This window comes from Cyprinodon tularosa, unplaced genomic scaffold (genome assembly GCF_016077235.1).
Source record: "Cyprinodon tularosa strain WSP-4 unplaced genomic scaffold, ASM1607723v1 ctg115, whole genome shotgun sequence".
Taxonomy (NCBI): Eukaryota; Metazoa; Chordata; class Actinopteri; order Cyprinodontiformes; family Cyprinodontidae; genus Cyprinodon; species Cyprinodon tularosa.
Genome location: NW_024037948.1, coordinates 283,879 through 303,423, shown reverse-complemented (window position 1 = coordinate 303,423; position 19,545 = coordinate 283,879). Strand labels below are relative to the sequence as shown.

The 19,545-nt window shown below is 35.9% G+C and overlaps 2 protein-coding genes across 14 annotated transcripts in view; both read left to right on the top strand.

Annotated features, from left to right (window-relative positions):
* Positions 1 to 8,177, top strand: part of trim36 (tripartite motif containing 36) — a 32,399-nt gene extending 24,222 nt beyond the window's left edge. For all 9 annotated transcript variants that reach the window (XM_038305396.1, XM_038305340.1, XM_038305331.1 and 6 more), the window contains 4 exons: positions 59 to 264; positions 3,774 to 3,957; positions 4,051 to 4,164; positions 5,442 to 8,177. In XM_038305396.1, coding sequence (XP_038161324.1) covers positions 59 to 264; positions 3,774 to 3,957; positions 4,051 to 4,164; positions 5,442 to 5,811 — 874 coding nt within the window. In that variant the 3' untranslated portion in view covers positions 5,812 to 8,177. The remainder of the gene's footprint in view (positions 1 to 58; positions 265 to 3,773; positions 3,958 to 4,050; positions 4,165 to 5,441) is intronic.
* Positions 8,178 to 13,834: 5,657 nt separating this feature from the next.
* ccser1 (coiled-coil serine-rich protein 1) overlaps positions 13,835 to 19,545 on the top strand; it is a 204,336-nt gene continuing 198,625 nt past the window's right edge. For all 5 annotated transcript variants that reach the window (XM_038305276.1, XM_038305285.1, XM_038305293.1 and 2 more), the window contains exon 1: positions 13,835 to 14,055. The gene's annotated coding sequence lies outside the window, so the exon portion shown is untranslated. The remainder of the gene's footprint in view (positions 14,056 to 19,545) is intronic.

Here is a 19,545-nt window from a genome sequence, read left to right as displayed (position 1 = left end):
TGGTCACTCCGCGCACTTTTATGAAAAGAAATGTTGATACTACAGTGCTGTGTTCCAGACTTGGTGGACCAAGCCAGCCCCCATCCCATGAGGATACTGAGGACGGTTGTGTCTGGAGGGCTACAGACAGGGTGTATGGATCCAGTGCTGTGGTGCAAGACCTGCAGCCAGACAGTCGATACGCCTTCAGAGTTCGAAGCTGCAGAAACTCCATGTTTAGCCCTTACAGCCCAGAGGTCTCCTTTCACACTCCACCTGCTCCTGGTAAGTTAACTTTCCCTTTTCATCATTTGTTTTCTTCTACAGCAGATAAGCTAAACCTTTTTTTTTTAAGTTTCTGGTCAAACGGTGGAATAAACTAAACAATGTCTTCATTTATAGCGATGCAGCTAATGTAATGTTTGCTATATTTATCAAACGATGATTTACTTCAAGCATATTTTCAAGGATATTTTTTTTCTTTTTAAAAAAGGTTTCTAGTTTTTATTTGAAGTTTAAAGGGTTTTATTCGTTTTTACATTTTTGGAGGAAGGGGGGAAAAAAACAATTACAGGGTTTTTATTTGTAGGCTACTAGATAGTATGTTCGTCTACTGCACATTTTAGAAATACTGTGCTTAGTTAATCAGTGCATGCTACCACAGAGGTCTGTGAGTAGGTAGCACACACAGGTTATTGTGGATCCATTTGTCTGCATTCTTGGGTCTGGAGTCTCATTTTCCTCTTGACACTAGTCTGTGGATCAGGAATCGCCAACCCTTTTGAAGCGGATAATAAAATAAAATATATTCATATTTACTTGATAATATGAAGGGCTGCCAATATTGATCCATAAACTGGAGTAGTGGGCATTCACCTAAATTAGATGAAAAACATATTTCTAATATTCTTTTAAGATATCGTCATTTTCAAATCTCTATAGTAAAAGTAATGCAAGTACAATTAAGAAAAATAAAATCGGCAACATTTTAGAGGCATCTCAAAGGTGAGTTGTACTGTTTTTATCAGGGGCTCAAGGCTCCTTATGTGGTCCTTGATGATGCCCTGGTCCCTGAGGCCACCATGTTGGTGACGCCCTGCTATTCAAAATGGGTTTCAGGTCCGCCCAGTTTTCCGTCACATCTACCAACACTTTGTTTAATAGCCTGTTCAAATAACTTAAATGTAAATACGTTGTTACTGAACTTGAGTAGCTTTTTTCAGGGATCATTACATGTGCTTCACCAGATCTCCAGGCATGGCTGCTTAATGCAATGAGTCGGACAGACAAGGAAAAAACCCTATATACATACTAATAATGCTATGATGTAACAGCTGTGATAAAACGGATGGGAATCAGGAGCATAAAGAGAAACTTTCCAGTTGGAGACCAGTTTGTTTATAGAAAAACACTGATGGTGACATTAAGACAGAGGGCACATGATGGATCAAATTCTGAGACACAAGAAGATCCTCATCTAGTCCTTATTTATTAGGTTAAAATATATGATTACTGATTTTGGTGTATGAAATGTTATTATGTTTCAAGTTCTTTTTCAGTTTAAATGCTACTTGCAACTTTAATGCCAGAACTCTGAAAGTGTTTAACTGCTATGCAGGCCTTCTTCTCACTTCTAAACTATCCTTTCTGAAATTTTAGTCTGCAACTAAACTAGATGGTCAGTATTTGTTTGCTTTCCCAGCACAATAAACAAGATGAAAAATAATCTATTTTTTGTGCCAAAAACCAAAACGGTGTTTTGGTTGGTCCTGCATGTGAGGGGAGCCAGTAACAATCTGCAGGACAATTTCTCTTTTTGCTCAATGGTGTTTAGGCCTCAACCTCTGTTAAAAAGGTTTTATTATTTAGTAATTCAGTTTGGTTAGAAATATTTATCAGCTAAAATTACCTTTTTTTTCTGCAATGTTCTAATTCAGATGAACATGTACATAAAAAAATAAATAAATAAATAAAAAACTGCATTAGAAAAGCACCAAGAAGGAAAATAAATTTGGACATTTCACTTAATTACCCGAAGTCCAAACACTTGGATGGATTGTTTGTGTCACATGCATTAATTAACAAGCAAATAGACTACTGGAGCCACAATCCTGTTTGTGGCCTCATTTTGGCTCAAGTGGCAGCAGCTAAGCTCTTTTTCTCTTCAGCTTCTGGGAGCAACTCTGAGAATTTTAACCATATATTTTTTTTAACATCAAGATGAACAGATTGGCTCCTTTTTTAAATATCCAATTGTTGCAGCTTCTATTGAAGAAATCCTGAAGCAGATGGTTACTCCTTCGTCACCATGTTTTGTGTTTTTTTTTTTTTTTTTTTTTTTTTTTTTTTTTTTTTTTATTGTGTGGCAGCCAGAGTCTAGTCTGAAAGCTTGGAAAAGCAAACTGCTGGCACATCTTCTTGGCATCATTTCTCACTGAAACAAGCAAATTTGTCCAAAACCTACCAAAAATTTAGAAATCAAACATAGATTGGAACTCTTCCAGTCAATTTCATGGTCAGCATCAGTGTCTAAAAGACTGAGTGCAACTTGTAAATTCCTATGTAATTTTAAGGAGATGCAAAGCATCACCAATATTTAAATGTTTCCATGTTTGGACTTTTACATACTTGTTCTTGTGTATTACTGATATGCAAACTGAGTTAAAAGTAATGTGCTTGTTTTAAGCATCAATAACAGCCTTTTAAAGACTTGTGTTGCCTTAAAGGTATAGTGGACGACTTTCTTTTTCAAGGTGGATCATCAAAATAAGTGGTCCTCCTAATTGTCAATCATTCTTGTGATATGTTTACGTAAGGCCATCCTACGTGCTTGTCTCCATTTTCACTTACTGGTGGTAAGTCTGACGGAGAAGAAAAATTGCAAATCTTTTCTCTTTTTAAGCTTTGTATGAGCGACACAAAAAGCAACTTTTAAACGGAGCGTGCACGAAGAGAAATTGACTCGTACACGTGTTTAATAGGTGTTCCCTCTCGGGAGCGGGTACAGGGTTGTTCATGTGTAGTATTATTATTTTATATTAAGTGGAGAGGGCAGGTCTTTTATAAAATGTATCAAAATCCTCCACTATACCTTTAAGTTTCCAGTGGAGAAATCAGATTTAGCTCAATAACTTAAGGACATTGGATGTTTCCAGATCTTTAATGTGCCCATCTGTTAAACACTATAGAATTATACTTGCAGAAAAGCCGAACAAACAAACTGCTGGTACATATACTGCTAACCCATATTCAGTCCACATTACATCAGTGGTAAACACAAGATTACTTTGACTTTCATTTTCTTCTTCAGGCATCTCCTACTTGGCTGTTGGCATACACTTGTTATTAAAGCTAACCTTATTGCTGTGGCATAGATGCTGTTCACCCCTAATCTGTTTATTATTTTCATGCCCTAGTTGGTATACGGTCTTCCCAGACACATACAGTTTGGCTTTGCCTGCAGAAAACTTCAGTGTGCAGTGGGATGCCTGAGTGAACACGTCGTCCTGGATCTCTATAATCATGGCCTTGGGCCTGAAGGCTATTTATTTATAGATTGCTATTAATTTTAACCAGTTGCTATTTTTGAATATGAACAGGAGATAAGAAATGAAGATTCTTGTGTATAGGCCATTTTAAATATTCTAACTTGGTGTCCTAGCGCCCTCTTGTGTCAGCTTCTGCAACAAGTCTTTTAACAAATCCTCAAGGTTTCACCTGAAGGGGACAAATTATGACTTTTGTTCCTGATTTACCACCTTTAACCGTACAGTTTGATCTCTTTTCATGTGCAGTTTTTAGCTTTCTGTTCAGCGATAAGTGTGGATTTAGCACTGAGCGCCTCATCCTGAACAATCGACGAGACACGGTGGAGAGCGTGGCAGGCATGGCTTTTCTCCTTGCAGCAGAACGAGTGCAAATGGGCAGCTACCTGGGTCTGGATTACATCATTGGGGACACCGGCATCTCTCAGGGGAGGTGTGCAAAGAATTTGTGTGAAACATGTTTCACTGTAACATGAGCATGCTGATGGAGTGGGAGGAAAATGGCTAAAAGGCTTTTCTTTTGCAGACACTACTGGGCCTTTAAGGTGGAGCCATACTCTTATATGGTTAAGGTGGGCGTAGCTTCTGACACCAAGCTGATTGAATGGTTCCACAATCCAAGAGACACCAGCAGCCCAAGGTATGTGAGACGAATTAATGATTTTCCCTTTAATCCAACAAGCTGAATCTATTCCTGTTTGTTACGTAGAACATATAAATAAAAGCAGGAGTCCGTTTAATTGATATAAATCTGCATACATTATCCTGTTATGCAAGAGAGCCAGTGTGAACTCATTAAAGGCTTAAGCCTTTCTCACTGGATTAACACCTGTTATGTCAAACTCATTATTTTGACCATTAAAATCTTAAACTGTGGTATTTGCAATCTGTTTCATTAAACGGCAAAAAAACTTTGTCAATAAATTGGCAGAAAATTATGTATGAGGAAATAAATGTTAGGCTTAAAAAACGTGTTTTTTCTTTGTTTTTGTTTTTTTCCAGTTTTCATTATTAGCCACCAGGCAAAAAACATGTGAAGGACATCAACTTGGCTTTTACTATATTGTTTTAGTTTTAAAATACTTAGCTATAGTCAGACTAGCCCTGACATTTTCTCTTAACCTTTTGAATTATTTTTTACATGAATTTTAATAAGATCCTTTTTTTAACCCCTTTAAGTATGCAATGAAACATAAGCAAAGATTTTCCCTTGAAAGTATGAAAAGTAATTAGAATTTTAAATGTTCAAATTGACAGAAATAAAATGAGGCCTAAAAAGCCTTCAGTATTCTGCATGCCAAACATAAGAATGAACAGGAACCTGGTCAAAAATACCCTCAATCCTCTCATAAATGCAACTTAAAACAGAGGACATGATGTTTTTTAACTCTCTATATTCATGTTCTCCTTTGTTACATTTTGAATGTTCATTTATTTTATGGTTTATATTGAATCAGATTCAAGCAGACTTTCATCTACACAATTATTTTGAAACAAATTAAGATCAACTTAGTCCACTGTACAAAGTCTGGACATTAACACATGCAGGCAGGGTTCATGAAACATGTCTGAATGTTTATTAATGGGGAGCATAAAGGATATGGATGTCTTACACTGAGGTTATTTAATATTAAAGCACAGTCAAGCTTTTCAAATGCCCAGAAAATGGTTTGATAAATATTAATTTTGCTTGCAAAGTTTGCAAAAGTTGAAGAATTATACAAATAATTGGTTGTACATAACTAGCTGCAGGAAATGCAGAAGTGCTGTAAATCCAGGACAGTGACTGACTCCAGCCTGGCCATCTGCAATAGTAAAATACTGACTGCCAATGTAACCATGAACTTTTTTAGTCATTAAGGAAATATTGGGAGCAAACTGACAAAGAAATCCTCCAAACTTTTCGTCTTTCTCCAGGTATGACCATGACAGCGGGCATGACAGTGGCAGCGAGGACGCATGCTACGAACTCTCCCAGCCCTTCACCCTCATCACCCTGGGCATGGGCAAACTCTTCATCCCCAAGGCCTCTTCTTCCTCATCTGTTTCCAATGCAAACGTATCATCTGGCGACCCAGGCAATCGAGTCCTCCCCATGCCGCAGCGCTTGGGTATATGCTTGGACTATGATGCGCATCGGGTGTATTTTTATGACGCAGACACCATGAGGTGCCTTTTTGAGAGGCAGGTCGACTGTTCGGGAACGATGTTTCCAGCCTTTGGTCTCATGGGCAGCGGTAAGGTCCAGCTTGAGGAGTTCATCACTGCTAAGAAACTGACCTTCTGAGGAAAGATGGAAGCTGATGGGCTTACAATTGTTCTGGGGGGTATTTTCTGTGAAGAGCTATGAGGTGGTTTGTCATGTGAGGGTAAAACTGAACCCTCTTGTTTTTTTTAAGATGAGCCAGATATCAAGGTGTTTTAAATTTTATTTTTCCTTTTCCCCCACATGTCTATGACTGAAAGCTGCTCCAAACTAACTGTTCACATGTAGAGGACTTTGGAGATTGATATGAAAGGTCATTTTTACAAACCAAAGTCTCTGTATCTGAATCGTTGCTTTTATTTACCAGCTGGGCTCAGATGTTACTCAGCTGGCTACAGAATTGGTAGTCGCTTTAAATCTTTGTTTTAACATGATATATGTTACACTGGGACACTGCTTTAATAGTCTAGGTTATTTTTTTTTTTTTTTTTTTTTTTTTTTTTTTTTTATAGTGCTTGTTGGGATTGGGTGGCTTTATGTGTGGAAGTAGCAGCACATGTTTAGATGTACCATGGCAGGATCTTATAAAGGGTTTTTGTTTTGAAGATCATGCCTTTGTGCCTTTTTTTTTTTTTTTTTTTAAACCCATTATGGAAAGTTATCGCAGTATTGCGTATTGCTTTTATACCTACCAGTTTACTCTAGTTTATCCGTGAAAACACTACTTTTACTAGTTTCAGTGTCACATTTAGCTGTTTTGCACATTGAGTAAATTGATGCACAAAATCCAACACTTTCATCACTGCTTATTTTGATTATTTTTTTTTTTGTTAAATATTAGCACAGCTGTAAATTTATGGGTGTCTTGCATTCACAAGCCGTTCTATTTTTGTTAGATAATGTGAATGTCACCTTTTTTTTTTTTTAAATGCACAGAACACTAACTTTACATCGGTGTTATCCAGGTACCAGTCTACTGCTTAATAGCAGATGAACAGCCAAAATTTTTTGGCTCTGGTGCTTATTTAAAGTGCAACACACACTGCTTTGTCACCTCACAGCCTTTTAAGAGTTTAAAGAAAGCATTTATCCAGGTTCGTCCAAAAAGTGCTATCACAAAATGGTACCTTAAGTCTGGTGCACAACCATCAGGTTTGCCGGTCAAGGAGTAGACTAGGTGGGTAATGAATATTAGCTCAGTAGATGGGCTGAAAGGTTTGCTTGGACTACACACATTTGTTGTTAGATATTGTCTGCACATGGTTTGGTTTGTACATCTTGTGTATATTTTGTGATTTCTGGAGGGTTAGGGTAACCAGTTTCTGTGTTTCTCAGGTTTTTAGCCCAGATTGTGGCTTGATGCTACCTACCTCTGTCACTCTGCCCTGGAAAACCTTAACTGCTGTCCCTTTCCTGACAGAAACCGCTTGGGTTGATCTTTAAACTTCCATTTTTCTCAATATAGGTGATTATCTAAATTGTTTTATTTATGTAGGACATTAAGCTGACATTTTTCAACTGTACATAATCTGTATTTTTCAGTGAAATAAAGTACACTACATGATAAATGTTGGGTGTTACTGTATGGATATGTTGGCCTGGTTATCTGCCTTTGTCAAGGGATTTATTTTGTTTAAATTGAACCAACTTCCTCTCTTCCTGTTCATAGTGTTGTATAACATTTTTTGCTTTTGGTGTATAAAATGTTAATAAATTTGTTTTTAACTATTAACAGACATTTTCTCCCATTTCAAAGTGAATTATTTGATTTCTATGATTCAAGGCTTATGATGTCCCATGTGTTTGTATCTGTTGTCCATCCAGTCCTCAAAGCTGAAATCATTTTTTTGTTTTTTAATTGACTCACTCCAAAATCTATGCATTTATTAATTGGCAGCGAGAGCATAGTTTGATTCTTGCACAGAATGTATCCATTTCAAAACAAATGGCTGAATGTTCTTTTATATGCAATATTGGTTAGGACTTGTAGCACGTCATAATGCTTAACCTATTGGACTTCAGATAATGATGCATCCTATATATTGGATTTAAATGGTAGATCTGGTACTCAAATGCACAGATTGGCTTCTTGTTTAATGAGATTGCACTTTAGTGAGCTGTAGCATGTCTGCAAACGTTATGTTCTTCAAACTAGTGTTCAAGTGCAATGTTTTAAAAGAAGTGAGACAAGCGGACACCTGAGCCTTTAATCACAATTGCACTGTTTATGAGCTGTTTTGTGGTGAAAATGGGCTTCGTATCCAGAAAAGTAAACTTTAAATGCTTCATAACAATCTTTTATTGGAACTCTAATCATGTGTTTTCTTATGAGGGTTGGATGTGGTGTTGGTGAATTTGATATATACTGTATGGTACGTTAAGATATGGAAAGGGTTTATATTTTTTTGCTGTGTAGGTGCTTCAATGAATAAACATTTTAAATCAAATTGGTCTAATATGTGTTTAATGGGGGGAGGGCTCTCCTTGAAGATTGTATTGGAACCCAAGTCATGCTTTGACTTTGGATTCTAATCATGGTCCTCAGCAGAATGCTCAGAGCATACTGAAGCTGTTTGCTTGTAGACCTGGCAGGAAAGTAATTTTCCATTTCAGGCACTTTTCAGCAAATAAACTACTGTAGTCAGAAATTTGCATTTTCATAAAGTTGGAAATGTTGACAGCTGCTCAGCCAAGGAAACCAGCTCTATGAATAACGACTATGTTCTGAATATTTACTTCAAACTCTATTTTAAAGTGGATTCTATGTAATTTATTCAATGCAGTGTTTGTCTGCTTATTAAAGCTTTTATTATAGATTGGTATAAAAATGTAAGCTCTTCATTAGGGATTCAGCCTGTTGAAAAACAATAAAGATGCTGCTGGATAGTTTGGTATCGCTGTGTGCATGACTATGATCATGGGCTGAGGAAATAAGTGAGAGCTGTCAGAGGGGTGCAGAAACATGGCCACCAGTGTTGAAGTAAAATATCAGATTTGTGTTCCTGTGATATTTATAAGACTGATAGGATGGATGAAAGAAGAACCGAGCAAACTATCAGAAACCATTCAGGCTAAACTTGCCATCTGTGGCATATTGAACTATAGTGTGCTCCATAGATGTTCACACTCCGATAAAAAATCTTCAGATGGTCAGAATGCATTTTGACAAGCTCCACATTTCTGGGAGAGCTTCTTTTGCATTGATTAGACCGAATGTATGCTTTTTGGCATGTCAGCTCTGTTATTAGAAACAAGAAGGTAATCCAAAACAAAAGAGCACAGATACCTTTTCTCTGTGTGTGTGTGTGTGTGTGGGGGGGGGATAACCACCTAGGAAACACTGGATTTCTCTGGAGGAGCCAAGATCCCCACTCTATTGAACCTCTCAGAGAGCTATTATTTAACTGAAACTATTCTGAATTGTGTTCAATATGGAATAAGTGATGCTTAGTAAGCTTCTGCTGCTATTTTAATGGTATTTTTAATGTTTATTTACTGTTGAATGGTAATAAATATTTGGAAATATGTAGGCTTTATCTGAGGGGATGTGATTCCACCTATGATAAGCATTCAGTTGTATTTAAGATGTCATCTGTTTATCTGTAAGATAAAATTCTTACAACTCAGACAAAGGTATCTAAAAAATAGCTTGTTTCTTTTAGGTATTATCTCATCAACTACCGTACCTTATTATTGTAGTTTTTTTTTTGTCTGACATCACTTTTTAGAACAAACTGTCCTCCAAGAAAACAGATATGGGTACCGGTATAACACTTTCTGTATCACACAGGTATAAGAGATAATGAAGACGCATAATTCATAAAATATTATGTATGTATGGGGAAAAAAAAGTTTTCTTTCATAATTTAAAACGGCACCTTTGGTGATTGTTTTATTTACCATTAAGCTTATTCCCTCAATTAGATTAAACACAAATAGAAAAAAAAAATAGGAAAAGTGTCACGAAAAAAAAAAGTGAAATAGGTAAACAAGCAAAGCTGACACATTATCGAGCATAATGAAAAAAAGGGAAAACTAAAAGATAGGCAGTAAACTTGATTTAAGAAAAACTTTGCATCAGAGGGAAAGCTGGATAGATAAAAATGCAACAATTAAGTGTGAAAAACATGTTTATTTTGCAGCTTCACATTAGGTGCTAAATAAAAATGATTTTTTTTTTTTTTTTAGGAGTCTGTTTCATTAGATACATTCTCAAATCTACAATATCTGGTCCAAACATTAAGATTATCATTCTTTACAAAGCCAAGATTACACAAAGCTGTCAGAGAAATGTCAGATGTCATTCTGAAAAGAAGAAAAAGTTGTTTTTTTAAATAGAAGGGTTATAGTGTTCTCTATGTGGATGTTTAAGTTTGCGTGCTCTCTACGGACAGACTCGGTGCTGGAACCTTCATCTCATTTTACTTTTTTTTTTTCTTTCCATACTTCATTTGCATGTGAGACAACATGTTTTTTCTCCCAAGTTTGCCTATATCAAAATTGTCCAGCTAAAGCTAAATGTCTGAGATGCAAGCAAGAAAATAGGAAATCTGGCAACCATGCACCACATGATTACGTTGCCAGATCTGGAAAAAGCTGTTCATGTGTCATAATGTGTACCTCAGCCAACTGATCAGCTCAAGTAGGGAAAAATACCAAGTAATGTGCATCAACTTAAATACACACAAAGCAAAATTGTTCCTTTTTGTTTCCATTTCCTTTTATAAACACTGTTCTTCTGAAGACCTGAAATAGAAAGTCCGCCTTCGTTCCCAAGCTGTCTTATGGTCAACAAATATATGTTCTCAAATGCATAATATATAAATGCATCAATGAATGAAACATCCATTTAAATTAGACTCCTGGTTCTGTGGAGCAGAGGTTCCCAAATTTTGTAGCATATGACCCACAAAAGGAAACCAAAAATGGTCTCAATATAAACATTTCTAAAACCCTGTTAACCATATATACAACTGATCTATATTTGTTTTTTTGTTTTGTTTTTTTTCTATTTGTAAGTGATGTTTTGATATCTTTTAACCTAAAAATGCTTCAAAGTTAAAGGATTTCAAGACTCCATACTTGTTGATCTGTGACCCCAAGTGGGATCATGGCCCCAATTTTGTGAATCAAAGCTCTGGAATGAAATAAGCCATTATTTTCCCATCATACCTTGGGTTGGCATATTTCAGCACAGTTGCATCAGAATAATAGTCCTTTTAAAGATCTGCATTTTATATACTTTTTAATATAATCAACATTTTCTTACAGTTTCTTCGGTTTAACTAAGCATTTTCTTTTGTGTTATTTGCCATCTAAATTTCAAGTTGTATACGTTATGATCTTACTATGCAAAAATATTACACAAAGAGACATAAAAAGCTTCCTTTATATGTTGGTGCCTTATTTGCCAAACGAGAAAGTTTTACCCATTTTGGGTGAAACTCAATAAACAAGCCCTCTTTGGGAAATTCTAGACAGGTTCCAACAGGGGCCAACAAATAATCCTAGGTTTTAAAAGCAAAAACACATTCCTTTGTCAGATCACCATAATTACCTACTCAAAGTGCAAATACACTTATTCAACACCTTTTTTTATATATATATATTTTAGACCATGTATATCTTATTTAAGTAGACATTTTGGCTATCTATACTTTACTGGAGTAATCTTTTTTTTTTTAACAACTTTTTACTCCTTACATTTTGAAAATAGAATTGTTATTTTTGTTTGCTTTAAGCTATTTTTTTATGGCCTGTTGGTATTTAAAAAAAGAAAAACCATCAAAATAACTTGTTTCATCCAGACAATGTTGTTGGTGCTGTACCATCTTGCTGTTCACTACATAACAAAAAACAGATTTTTTTTTTTCAAGATGATGCAAAGTTAGATTTGACATTGTTACAATTATAAAACTTAGAAAATTAGGTGTAAGGAAATTATCATCCAGAATTGCAGAAAAATGTCCTAAAAGGAAGTGCAGTAAAGCATATGTCCTTACTTTTTTTCCTGCATTACCTTTACACTTTATGTGGTTTTAAAATTGCACTTTTACACTTTTACTTGAGTAAAAAGCTGAAGTGGATACTCTTCTACAACTTCTACAAAAGTGTTATTAAACAGTAGGATTTCTACTTCTACTTGAGTAGTAAAAATTAATACTTTTGATACCTATGATCATAAGTGATTTGGGGCCGCCTTTTACAGCTGCTTTTGTATCTTTGATTCTGTCTCCTTGAACCCCAGTCGGCCGCTCACACTGAGCCTGGTTCTGCTGGAGGTTTCTTCCTGTTAAAAGGGAGTTTTTCCTCTCCACTTTCGCTACAAGCATGCTTAGTGTGAGGGATTACTGAATAGTCAATGAGTCGATGCAAGAAACTGGTTTTCCTTAGATAGAAAACTTTGAATTAATTTGACTGTATGATCTGGTGAACTGTAGAGTGCCTTGAGATGACATGTGTTGTGAATTGGCGCTATATAAATAAACTGAATTGCATTAAATTTATTCCTTGGACTAATTTAATATTTCTCCTTTGCATTTGGTTCAACAGTTATTTAGCTTCAGTCTTACTAAAATAGGATCCCATTTTTCATCTGTTGGATCAGGGGTCTGCAACCTTCGCTGTGTGCCTCACTTGCTGTATTAAATGCGCTCTTGTCCTGTTTTTTTTTCATTGTTGCTTTTTGTGTTTGTTAGTTTTCTGTTCTGAGCACACATGAAAAGTAAACTGGACTTGCCCTGACCACGAGCGGAGGATGCTGTGGTTGAAGCAGGGAGAAGCAGCAGGAGGAGGAGGATTTATTTATTTTTTTTTGCAAAAAAATAACACACATGTACAATATAGAACATTAATAATTACAAATATATAAAACAACAAAGGGCTTTACAGAACAGAACTATCATTTTAAAATGTCAAAATCAAATCCATGCTTGAGTGTTATAATTCTTTGAGGGCAGTAATAATTATTATATTGTCATGGCTTTAGCATTTGAACTAAATTTTAAGGATTCTATATAGATATTAATAGAAGATGATCAAATCTGGAAATTATGTGTTTGTTGTAAATATTTGGAGGTGTGAATATGATATTTACCATAAATAATAAAACAATTTATAACACATAAAAATTCTGTTTTGACAAGTTCACATTTCTCCATCCCAAACAAAACATCCTTAATGTTAAGATATTTTTTGATGGAAAAAAAAAAGACATATTTCTCCAAAATTATTTTGGTATAATTGCAATCCCAAAAAAGATCAATAAGCTTTTCTTCATTATTTTTACAAAAAGTACACAATGGGTCCAAAACCCATTTATATCTTTTTTTTTTTTTTATCAAAAATGCTTTAACAGGATAAACATTATAAATAATTTTATAAGAAATTTCTCTTACTTTATTGTTTATTAAGTATTTTTTAAGAATCAACCAAGTCCACTTCCAATTTATATTTTCAAAAGTGTTGGACCAATAAAATATACAAGTTGGTGAAAAATTTAATTTCTTAACCTTTTGTTGGTTGTTTTCTTACTTATAAAAGGAAAATCATAATCTTTTTTTTCCAATCCAAACCTTTATTGAGGAGTTGCAAATTACAAAACATTGACAAAAAATATCACAGGATATAGAACCAAAATAACTGTTCAATGATGGAGTACAGTTAGAATTAAGACATAACATAATTTAACTTAAATAAATAACAGAAGAGATTTAAAAAAAAAAAAAGGGCAAGTTTTATTACATTTCTCCAAATATTTCCTGAATTACATTAACAGTGTGTAAACATTTTTTGATTGTTGATTCTTTGGATAAAATTTAAGTAATTTAAAAAAAAAAACATTTTCAAACACAGGGAAGATTTGGTTTTTTGAATGTGGAATTTTGCAATTAGAATAAACAAGTTAACCAAGAGTTGCATTTTCCTATCATTATTAGTATAGTGTAAGATAATATCTTTGCCTTGTAATTTAATTGGTGTGTTGGAGTGCGATATGATGTAAACCTCAACTTCTTTCCAGAATATCTGTGAAAATTTACATTCAAAAAATAGGTGAGGAAAATCATAATCAAGGAGGAAGGAGGAGTGACTGACGTCACGGCGCACGGGCTGCAACGCGGAAGGAGGAAAGCGACTCTCCGTCACTGAGGTGTAATTTCAGCGTCACTGCCTCGCAAGGTGCAGCCTTTAGTGTGACTCCTGTGCGGCTCTAAGACCCCCTGACATCTTCACACCAATAGTAATTTATTAAAACACAAAGCGGACGTATACCCCCCCTTTTTCCTCCCTGACGGACCTCGGTGGAGACCCTAGCGAAGCCTGAAGGTAGCGAACCGTTTGTCCACTACCTGCTGCTAGCATGAATGACCGCCGCAGCCAGCGGGCTGCTACTGTTTTCATTTCTGTTCTGTTGAGTTGTTTCTGTGTTTTTGCTTCACTTCTCCGTTTCCCGTCTTTTATTTAATGCAATAAGAACCAACGCGGTGCGCCAGCAGCTTAGTGTGGATCTGAGGTCGGCAGGATGAGCGCCGTTGTTGACGTTCGTGGTTTGACAGCTGAGGCTGCTGCTGGTTAGCTGCCTTTAAATCCCTGCAGCTTAAACCTTCCTAACTCTGTATTAATATGTTTGACAGCTAAGGTTACTTTCTCAATACACTGGAAAGCATTCAAATTGTCTGAATGGTTGTACTAATTATTTGGTATACTGCAAGTATACAGTCAGAATAGGTTAAGGCCAAATATTCCAATTTCAAAGTAAAAGTAGCATTTGATGACAAAATATAAAACATGTAAGCAGTAAGGCCTTTAAAGGTGGAGTTGCTTTATAAAGCTGGTAAAATGATTTTAAAATGCGTCTTTTGGTTTGAATGAAAATGTTACAGCATTCATGTGGATTTGTATCTGGTAAATACGGAAAAGGATGACGGCCACTGAAAAAATGTAATAAGTTAACTGATTTTTGAATTTTATTTGAGTATAATATGAGATTAAAAATAAGAATTCTGACTTTTTCCTCAGAATTCTGACTTTTTCCTCAGAATTCTGACTTTTGCCTTAGAATTCTGAGTTTAATCTCAGAATTCTGATTTTTTGCTCAGAATTTTGAGTTTTTTCACAGAATTCTGTCTGAATTCTGACAGCTAAGAAACATGTTAGCATCAAGCCGTATCCATGTCTGTTTTAGAGACTAGCTCTCTTGTTTTAATCACCTTCTGCTCCTCCATTAATGAAATAGCATCACCAGGGACGCCTCAGGCATGTAAAAAGTTGCCTAATTTCTTCATTTTCCAATAATGTGTCTCTGGGCCTCTCAAACAACTAACATCTTTGTCAGTGAAGCTGGGTGCTGCCATATCTCTTCCTTCATGGTGCCCATCTACATTAAGATCCAAAATTCTGAGGAAAAAGTCAGAATGCTGAGATAAAAGTCAGAATTCTGAGGCAAAAAAAAGTCAGAATTCTGGGGCAAAAAAAGTCAGAATTCTGAAGAAAAAAAGTCAGAATTCTGACTTTTTTCCCATGTTAAACTGAAATATTTAAAAATCTGTAATTTTTTTTTTTCAGTGGCCCTAATCCTCTTCCGTAGTATCTGGTCAGTCAAACCAACTTAAGCAAAGTTTCTTTTTTGATAATATGCTTATCTATCAGCTTTTGTGTCACATAGTTGATAAATAGCAATAATAACATTGAATGCTGATGTGACGTGTCAGACCAACACACTGAGTCTGTTTGAAAAGTGATAATTCCCTCATTATGAACTTTGCCTTGGTTTTTAAACTGAAAGAGAAACATACTGAAACTGAAAGAGTTTTAACTTTTATACGGATATTTGATTATTCATTTAACCGAACTCCAGCTAAGCCAGGGCCAACATTAGATTGTTAATGGATATTTGTGTTGAGTAAAAAAATGCTTTAGCAGTTACGCAAAATGTACTCATTAATGTATGATATTATAACATTTTATTTGAAAAAGAAAACAATTATACCCAATATTCTAAGATGTTTAGAGATACAATAATCGTAGCTACAAAATCAGTTTCTTTATTTTAATCCACTAGTAAAAACACGTGAATAAACACTTTAAATCTTTTATTAGTGTTAAGATACTTCCCTTTCAAATTGCATTTCATGTCAGGTGGTTAAATCGACCAGTGGTTCCCAAACCATTCTTGCTGGGCTACCTTTTAGTTCACAAGAAATTTCCCCCCCTTTACCCCACCGCCACCAATATTTTCAACAGTTAAACAGAAAAAAGTCCAATACCACTTTTAAAGTGAGAACCAGTCTGCAATTCTTAGAGGAAACCAATGTTTCCTGAAAAAAAGAGACGAGTGATGCTCCTTGTCTTTGTTTTTGTGATTTGGAAGTACTTATTACCATAATACTTATTATACAGAATTGTGTGTTGGCCTTTTATTAAGCCAGCTGAGCAGCAGTGTGCAGCAACAGCTGTCACTACCCGATCCGTACCGCTAGCGGAATACGTGCCATCAACTAATTTGCGCATGTGCAAACAGATATCCATCCAGGTCGCCCTTGATTTTACTTTGTAAAATAGACCTAAATTAAAATTTTCCCTCCCTAAAAATAGTAAGCGTTCTAAACTTTAATGTGTTAAAGGTTAATAATGTATTTCCTAAGAATATAAATGCTAAAATCCTTTTTTCAGTTTTATCACTTGTCTGTGCCCATCAGAACCGGAAATGGGATCCTATGCTACATCCCGGAGCTAACTTTTCCAGCTTTGGATTTAAACATAGATCTAGTTTTGAGTTTAATTTTTCCTTTCGTGTTAACCTTATGGTATATAGTGCGTAAAGAAACAAAACGCAAATAAACATGGTTTAATCATATTTTGCCGAACTACTCTAAGCATGTCCAATGATGAAGTCAGACAAGCAGTTTAAGGGAGAAAATGTTTTTAAAGACGTGAATTAGCATTCTTTAGTGATTTAAGGATAGAAATAAGTACTTTTGGTACCATAATTACATTATTTATGATGACCTGGATGAATATGTGCCCAAATGAGCTGAAGGTATGGATGGTGCTTCCTGTATGGATCGAGTAGTGACAGCAGCTGAAGGAGGAGCAGTATTCAGACTTCCTGTAGAGAAGAACTCTAAACTATGTAGATTGTAGGACAAAAACTCCTGTGGTTTTGGAGCTTTAACATGGAGACCTACTTAAATATTTCTGTTTAGGTCCACAAGTCATGATTGCCTCTTTTAGGACAATGAAGGACAATGAACAGCATTTTATTGAGCATTTCAGTGGAAAGATGCTTGTAGCTGACCTCATATTCTACTTGTAGTCCTTTGATAAGTAGATTTTAATCATATATAACTTAGAGAAATTGTAAGTACATGAAAAAAATGTGGGTAAAACAAATAAAGTTTCTTTCAATACAGCAAATATCCAGTAAATCATGTTCCACATCCCACTGTGCCTTTGCACATATATAACTAATGCAAATTCCTGTCAGCTGTTTGTCTTTGTTTTGCTAGATCTGAAAACATTTTGAGACACTTATGGGGTATAATTTTTATTTGGGAAATTATTCCAGTGACTTATAGTGCTAAAAGAGAAAGCAGTTTCATGTAGAATATTTATCAGTACAGAGTCAATTATTTTGCTGAAGATGTGTGCAGATTCTTATGTACCTTCACAGTGCAGATGAGAGGAAAGAGCTTCTTTTCAACTCAAATAATTTATTAATCTCAAAAGGGAAATTCAGTAAATGCCACAAATTGGTGCTATTCAGAGGTTGGTGACCTCTTGAAGTAACTGGCTGATTTTTATCATGCATACATCTCATATCTGCAGAATAACTGTTCCTTAAAAACTGAGATTGTCAGACACCAAAATAAAAACAAAAGGAATAATTCATTCCCCTAGGAAACCCTGCGTGCCTAGTCTAGCATGAATGATCCTGTTTTCATTGTTCAGTGAGTTCTGAGGAGAGTAGTGTGATGTAAGAGAAAACTGCAGAGGGTGTGAACTAGAGTGTGTGGTTACTGTGAACCAATCAAGAACTAGTTTTATTGGAAACACCCAATTATTTACAGCCAACACACAAAGACACCCAATCTTATTCAGTGTCCTTTCAAACTTACTAAATCAGTTTCTCTGCACTAATAACATAGGATAAATACAGCATGCATCTATCTATCTATCTATCTATCTATCTATCTATCTATCTATCTATCTATCTATCTATCTATCTATCTATCTATCTATCTATCTATCTATCTATCTATCTATCTATCTATCTATCTATCTATCTATCTATCTATCTATCTATCTATCTATCTATCTATCTATCTATCTATCTATCTATCTATCTATCTATCTATCTATCTATCTATCTATCTATCTATCTATCTATCTATCTATCTATCTATCTATCTATCTATCTATCTATCTATCTATATATCTATCTATCTATCTATATATATATGTATATATATATGTATATATATATGTATATATATATGTATATATATATGTATATATATATGTATATATATATATATATATATATATATATATATATATATGTATATATATATATATGTATATATATATATATATACACTATATTGCCAAAAGTATTTGCTCACCCATCCAAATTATTGGAATCAGGTGTTCCAATCACTTCCATGGCCACAGGTGTATAAATTCAAGCACCTAGGCATGCAGACTGTTTTTACAAACATTTGTGAAAGAATGGGTCGCTCTCAGGAGCTCAGTGAATTCCAGCGTGGAACTGTGATAGGATGCCACCTGTGCAACAAATCCAGTCGTGAAATTTCCTCGCTCCTAAATATTCCACAGTCAACTGTCAGCTGTATTATAAGAAAATGGAAGTGTTTGGGAACGACAGCAACTCAGCCACGAAGTGGTAGGCCACGTAAACTGACGGAGCGGGGTCAGCGGATGCTGACGCGCATAGTGCGAAGAGGTCGCCAACTTTCTGCAGAGTCAATCACTACAGACCTCCAAACTTCATGTGGCCTTCAGATTAGCTCAAGAACAGTGCGCAGAGAGCTTCATGGAATGGGTTTCCATGGTCGAGCAGCTGCATCCAAGCCATACATCACCAAGTGCAATGCAAAGCGTCGGATGCGGTGGTGTAAAGCACGCCGCCACTGGACTCTAGAGCAGTGGAGACGCGTTCTCTGGAGTGACGAATCGCGCTTCTCCATCTGGCAATCTGATGGACGGGTCTGGGTTTGGCGGTTGCCAGGAGAACGGTACTTGTCTGACTGCATTGTGCCAAGTGTAAAGTTTGGTGGAGGGGGGATTATGGTGTGGGGTTGTTTTTCAGGAGCTGGGCTTGGCCCCTTAGTTCCAGTGAAAGGAACTCTGAATGCTTCAGCATACCAAGACATTTTGGACAATTCCATGCTCCCAACTTTGTGGGAATAGTTTGGAGCTGGCCCCTTCCTCTTCCAACATGACTGTGCACCAGTGCACAAAGCAAGGTCCATAAAGACATGGATGACAGAGTCTGGTGTGGATGAACTTGACTGGCCTGCACAGAGTCCTGACCTCAACCCGATAGAACACCTTTGGGATGAATTAGAGCGGAGACTGAGAGCCAGGCCTTCTCGTCCAACATCAGTGTGCGACCTCACAAATGCGCTTCTGGAAGAATGGTCAAAAATTCCCATAAACACACTCCTAAACCTTGTGGACAGCCTTCCCAGAAGAGTTGAAGCTGTTCTAGCTGCAAAGGGTGGACCGACGTCATATTGAACCCTATGGATTAGGAACGGGATGTCACTTAAGCTCATATGTGAGTCAAGGCAG